Source organism: Trachymyrmex septentrionalis, unplaced genomic scaffold (genome assembly GCF_001594115.1).
Source record: "Trachymyrmex septentrionalis isolate Tsep2-gDNA-1 unplaced genomic scaffold, Tsep1.0 scaffold44, whole genome shotgun sequence".
Classification (NCBI taxonomy): domain Eukaryota; kingdom Metazoa; phylum Arthropoda; class Insecta; order Hymenoptera; family Formicidae; genus Trachymyrmex; species Trachymyrmex septentrionalis.
The window spans coordinates 428,501-435,868 of NW_017305611.1; the positions used below are offsets into that span (position 1 = coordinate 428,501).

At 31.1% G+C, this 7,368-nt stretch overlaps 1 protein-coding gene across 5 annotated transcripts in view; it reads left to right on the forward strand.

The window, feature by feature from the left end:
• Positions 1-7,368, forward strand: part of LOC108751403 (voltage-dependent calcium channel type A subunit alpha-1) — a 195,090-nt gene that overhangs the window by 165,169 nt on the left and 22,553 nt on the right. For all 5 annotated transcript variants that reach the window (XM_018491561.1, XM_018491562.1, XM_018491563.1 and 2 more), the window contains one exon: positions 2,098-2,208. In XM_018491561.1, the coding sequence (XP_018347063.1) occupies positions 2,098-2,208 (111 nt within the window). The remainder of the gene's footprint in view (positions 1-2,097; positions 2,209-7,368) is intronic.

Genomic DNA, 7,368 nt, shown 5'->3' on the forward strand with positions numbered 1-7,368 from the left:
TAGGGTGTTCACCTGCACTTCTCACACATGTGCAAAACTGCGTGTCGCATGCTGGCTGTCGCCAAAACAGATTGCTCAAACTAACAGCTGAACGAAATAGCAACAACATTAGATATATCTGTTGAATGTGTTTTACAGTGACAAGAAACACACTGCACGGGACGCGCGTTCGCACGTTTCACCCTCTCCTCTTCCCTTATACAGAAAAGAAAGATTGCAGAGGTATAAGCACTCCGAAAAGTGAAGTTTCGTAATTCCTGATCCTTCCGTTAATTGAACTGCACTCTTTTCGTTCCGGAAATCCATTCACTTTAAGTGTCTTTGTTCGATTGTAATTTACGTTTTTTTCAATCATTTCTCTGTTTTTCTCTCTCTTTCCTTCTTTTGTCAGTCTTTATCAGTTCTGCGACTAGTTTCTTCAGACACTGATTCGTATATACCCAACCTACGGTCCACAATTCCATGAAAAATATTGACAGAAAGAGGATTTATTTCTTTACAATCGATTTAATGATAAACTACAATTAATTTAAATTTCACACTTGCATCAATATTAAATGTTTCATATTTTAGTTTTAATTTAAAATTAGATTTAATTTTTATCTCACAAGTATGAGTAAAATGTATTGTTTAGATTTGTGTATATTTAACTCTGATTGGCATTTGCTCAGAAATTTCCTTAATTGGTATTTGAAGATCTAATGTATTATATTTTAAATTGATGTACCTTTGCTTAAGGTTAATGTAATTGAACGGTTTTTTTTATTTGGAAGTTAAAATCTGTGAAGAATAAGATTATGTAACTTAAAATTATGTAAAGTTTGCTATAAACAATTTTTTACAACGTACTTAAAAAAAATATCTAGATCCCTTCTTCGTCGCTGTAATTTTTAAAATATGTAACACGGAAAAAAATCTTGTCTTGAAACTTCTTGTGTTACATTAAACAATTTTTTTCTTGTCATTAGGTCCGACACAGTCCATCATTCAGAAAATTCTCCATATACAATCCATTGATCCAGAATTCCAGAAGATTATCATTAGTTATCCTAGTACCCGCCTGATATCTCTTATATAATTCAATTAAATAGATACATATACAACGCGAAGTGTAGATTACTAATTAATCACGTACACATAATTAACATATGCACTACACTCGTCAAAAGACGAATTGATATCGCAGGAATGTAAGAGAACAAACGTTTCATTTAATATACACGCATACCGATTAGACTTGTACACGTATAGTTTCGATGACGAAATAAGAAAATGTCTCCCTCCCTACATTCTACGAATATATAGGTGTACATCACTACGTTTTTACATATACGTAACTTTTCATATATCTCTCGCACTTTATCTTACACTTCGTATGTATGTACGACTAAACTGTGTACCAATTCGTGACACCCAAAAACTGACACATAACATGATCCGCGAATTATTCTTAAGCAGAACGCGATTTATTTGAAATTTTATTATATACTTTTTTTATTCTTACGTCGACAAACTTTACTTTGACATTATTCTGTATTTGATACAATTTCTACAGCGCTATGCGAATAAAACGGCATGAAAAGTGATAATGCTTCAGCAAGATTAATTCTGCGTAAAAGATTACAGATCGTATAATTTCTTTTATATGTATAATCACGTTTTATACAAAATTATTCGAGTTTTTTAAATACTAATTGTAAGTTGATTCTATTGACCATAGTTGGAAATTTCTAATCAATTACTAAATAAATTTTAGGAGAAATTATTAAATAAATTTTCTTTAATATATTTGACGGTTTCACAGTGTACTTCATTCTGTTTTTAAGATAACAGTTAATCTTGCTGGTGCGGTTACCCCGTTTTACAATATATATTGCGCAGCACTGAATGTTCATGTATCGGTGCACAGAATTTTGTAAAAAAAAAAAAAAAGGAAAAAGCCGCTTCTTTCTTCCTCACCCACAATGGTCAGAGGAAGGAAGAAGGTTATGCCGAAAGAAAGTAAAAAAAAAAAAAGCGAGACACGCGATTAAAGCTTGTACGTACGTACGTATGTTTGTCTGTCCGGCTGTGTGTTTGTCAGTGTATGCATTGCAGTTCCATCGGCAAAGCGATTCGTACAAGAACACGCTGAAGTACATGAACATGTGCTTCACGGGGATGTTCACTGTCGAGTGCATACTGAAGATCGCAGCATTCGGCGTGAAGGTAGGCTCCATATACCGCCAAATCCTTCTCTCATCGAACTCAATATATTCTAAGTAAAGCGAGATTTAATTCGAGACTCTCGCAAAGTCGAGTGAAAAGTGGCTCCTCGTGATTGTTCCCCAAAATTGGAAGCCAGAAGAAATCTAGGAATCTCTCGCTGCTGTCGAAAGAATTGACATATTATTGAGATAATTAATAAACATTGAAATAATTTGGCGTTGAACATATTTTGTGTACGTAACGTTAATTTATCAATAAAAATCAGAAAAAAATTAGAAGAAATTCTTAAAATGATTCTTAAAGTGATAAAATTGCTGTAACAATTTTAGTAACAATGGAATGTGGAGGAACATCACGAGAGAGTTACTTTTCGCGTCGCCCGGTAAGTGCCGCTTGTTAGAAAATAATTAGAAGTGGTTCTTCATGAGTACCGATGTAGCAATATGACTTATCGGAACACTTTCGGTACTCCGGAGACATTCGTATATATATTCTATTTCACGCGTGTATACCTTTACAAGTATATAGAATATACTATTTAGTGAACTTTCTGTGCGCAGGGCTGAACAAGCGCTAGATGCTGTCGGAGTAGTTGTAGCGTTTCCATTTCTCGATATACCTTCGTATGAATATATAGATATGTATCTCGATAGAACTAGAATGGTATTTTTTGTGCTCCTCTGTGCAAGGATTTAGCTGCAAGATCTAGATAGAAATTTTTTTTTTCGTTACTTGTTGTTCTGTACTTGAGATAGTATCAATGGAGTCTACAAGTACTTTAGTATGCAAAAAATGCTCAGCTCTGTACACGTGATCGAGCTTCAGGACAATCTGGGAAGACTCAAGATTTAAATACCACACAATCTTTTTTATTTTTACTTTCAAATTTTGAATTTCTTTCTTGAAAATTCGGTAGATTGAAAAAATACAATATTTTCATCAACTTTCAAGACATTTGCTTTTGAACTATATTATTCATTTAGTAAATTTTATACTTTTTTGTTCACTGTGGCTATTACTGTGAAATTTTGACTTTGTTGTATTTAATATAAAGATCATAGTTGATCAGACACAATCAATATAATTGAATTAGAGTTGTAATATTTCATTTTCCAGAAAAAAAATTTTAGATCTGATCTATAATATATTTATTACTCATACGTTAGATGCTACAATCAATGATGACAAAAATCTTCTCAGGTTTCCTACATTCATAATTACACTGAAAAAACAGAGTAATAACGGGATTAAATTATTAACTGTAAATTTAGTATTGCATTTTTTATTTCTGTTAATTTTTGTGTTTTTATAATATTAACTCTCTTTTTTTATCCCGTTATATCACAATAAGCTAATTACACAGACTGTATATAAAATACTGAAAAAAAATTCGAATTACGATCGAATATTTGAAAAATATAGATACCTATCAATTGTTCACACATATACACGCGCGCACACATGCACACATAAATATTCGATCGTTATATTAAACGTTCAAGTGAGTCTTCGTGAAAATGTAATATTTCGTATTATTTTCATTACAGTTACCATTTTGAATCTGATAAAAGATGTGTAATCAAGCTTATAATATAGTATTCATAAATGCGCTCTTAGAATTTATAATTTAACATACACTAACATAGAAAGTTAACAGTTACACTTATAAATACACATAAACATTCATACATCATACACCTTCATATGGCACCCATAAATACTTCAACATAACGAATTGAGAACATAAATCTTACATCGGATTATTTTCAGTTTTGTCTTTCTTGCTTTTTCTGTATATTTCTTCTTAATTCTCTCTCTCTCTCTCTCTCTCTCTCTCTCTCTCTCTCTCTCTCTCTCTCTGTATCTTTTTATTCTTCTGTCTTTCTTGTATTTTGTTTCTTTCGCTTGTTCGATTTAATTTTTCGGAATATTTTTAAAATAAAAATGACGGAACGAATGGAAAATTAATCCAAGAGGAAGTTTCGAAAGCTAAGGAAAAATGTACATAAGGAAAGCGCTGCTTTTGATATCCTCTGCATGTCTTGCCCGTTTTGTCTGTATCCGCATGTAATGACTTGCACGGTCTGATATGTTTTTGATCCTCGCATGCATACATCACGATTGATTGCGATTATGGGTTGGGAATGACAATAATGGTGATGACAATAATAACAACTAGAGATAAAAATGATGATGATGATGACAATGATGATGATGATGATGATGATGATGATGATGATGATGATGATGATGATGATGATGAAGATAACGATAACAATGATGATGATAATAATGACAATAAGGACAATGAATTATGATGATTACACAACGAAACTAAAGTCGAGAAGTCGCGAAAGCGCTTTTCGCTGCTGTTCGCCGCACGCATGTCATTGTGTTGTGGGAATAAGCATTATCTTCTATCTCACACATGCACACACTCGGCACACACGAAATTGAACATCGTATTCTACATACACAGACTGATCGAGATTTACGTATCACATATACGATGAAGAATCTTCCTATGAGAGATTGGTTAGATTTGCTTGGTAACTTGATAGGGAGAAGAGATGTCTTTTTATTAAAAAAGAAAACAAAGATCAAATTTAATTTTATATGACATTATATAATGAATAATTGCCATTTAAAGCCATTTTTTAACAGAATAATGTACTATAGAAATGTGTATTTGTAATATTTGGATACTTTGACATATATATAGTTTCTATATTTTATTTATAGTATATAATGCAGTGAAATATATTATAATACACAATACTAAGACAATACAACTTGACAGTTTACAAAATAGCAATTAAAGTTGTAATCGGAAAATTGATCTTTCTCCATATTACAAAGTTTTATATATATTTTTGAAATTTATAATTTAAATATAAATTTTTAACGGGAGTCTTAAAGAAAGGTTAAAAAATAAAAATCATAATTTAAAAAATAACAATAGAATGACAACAATAATGAGTAAATATATTTCTCAATTAAGTAACGTTTATATCTTCAATGAAAAAAATCTCTTCTTTAATTTAGTAACAATGTTCAATTCAGACGGGAAAAATAGATGAAGGGAGCGTTTGAATACAGAAATTAATTAAAAAAGGACGAAGGGATATATAAATATATATAAATATATATGCTGGGCGGACAAAGGAATATTAGTCTGGGTTGTGTGTTACGTCTGTGTGTTGGGTATATTTTGTAGTATCACGAAGCGCCGGCAGTTTTATTGGACTTCTTGACCATCGTGAACTTGGTCGTCACTCTCCTTTTCCTCATTGAGTGCATCCTTAAACTCGTCGCCTTCGGATGCAAGGTATAAACAAGCCTCTTAAATCGCTCTAATTCCATCTCACTCTATTCACACTGCAAATTCTTACCACTTGTAACTCCATCGAGACTGACATCATTCACCGGTCATCATTAATTATGTGATGTTACCGGTCGGAGGATACTCGTGAAGAAAGGGGATCCCAAAAACTGGCGAGAGGAACAGAAGGGAACACATCGAGACATCGCGAAACTGTTTATCACGAAAATAAAAAGTACCTTCAAAGTTTATTCTTAAGTAGACTTATCAAGATTTAAAGTAAACTTGTATGTGTAATATGAAATTCTTACAATATTTTGAATGGGCATTCAAAAGGTAGCAGTTGCCAGAAAATAGGACTATATTTGAAAAAATTATCGTTGAATTTTTGTTAAATATTGTAGGATATGTAGTAGATATCCGGATTATTTTAACAATAATTAATGTAAAAGATATTATAATTATTGTTAAATAACTTTAATATTCAATAAAGAATTTGAATAATTAAGTTTGAATGGACTTGCTCTCATTGATTAATTAAAAAGATTATTTTTTCAACAGAATTTTTATACAACAATTATTAAAAAATAATATTATATTTATACAACTTTTATTGAGAAAATTTGTATGAAAATGATTTCTATGATGTGAATTTTACAGAAAAAATTTATAAAAATTAGCTAATTCAATATTAATTTTTTATATTTTGCATAATTTGCATAATGTAATCGACATGATGGTTTCTATTTTCTGGTGAAAGTAGAAAAAAGTTGAATATATCAAGTTCGCGTGTCTCTATCTCTCTCACTCTCTCTAGTTTGCTTGCTATTACTGGCATGCTCCCGTAGATACTTCTCTAGAAGAGATCCCGTCACTTCAGCTGATCATCGATCACCAAAGCGTGTGATTTGGGTAAACGCTTTAAAATTTTTGTGAACAGATGTCTTTGTCTTCGTGGATTTAAAATTTTGCAAATAAATTCTACTTGTTTACCGAACACCGATGGATATATTGTTCCATTGTTCCAATAGTTCCATTGTAATTGCGTAAAAATTAAGAATAAAATCTGCTTCTTACAATAAAAAACATAGAAAATATTTTTATTGCTTATTTAATTTGTTAAATTCAAGTATAACAGTATATTAAAACTAAAATACAAATTTTTCTATTTTTAAAAATAAGCGGTCATTATTTTTTATAATTACAGGAACTATTTAATAATTATTTTTTCTTTCTACTCTTATTCCACGACCAAGAGATCTGATCAACGATCATTACAATATTCAAAAGCACCGTTCAGAAAGGCACACATTACAGAATTTCAACTTAATAAGCATTACATCCATAATAGGAGTGCTCACGAACATGAACACGCACACAACACATGTATACAGGCACTTTTACACACAAAATAGCGTACATTCACAAAAGAAGCAGATTATAGTATACTTTTCTTGAAGTCGGACTCGTAGTTTCTTTTTTAGTAGTAGTCATACGCAAACAATCTCACAAACACTGGAACTACACCCAAGTTCGTTCAATAGAGTACTGAAACATATCAATGATTAGTTCGAATTGCTTGTTATTGATATCTATTATTATATAAGTCAAGACATAATGAGAGATAAGAAGATTAAAAAGAATGGAAAAAGCAACAATAATTTACCAATGAAGTATCATTTCGCGTTTCTTTTATTCCTAAACTCTTGTTTTATTAGTTTCTAAGCAATTACAGTTAAGATTAATTGGAATGAGCAACAGTAAGGTAAGCAATAATCTTGAACGTGTATATATGTACTCGTATATGTATATATGTATATATATATATATAAATAATA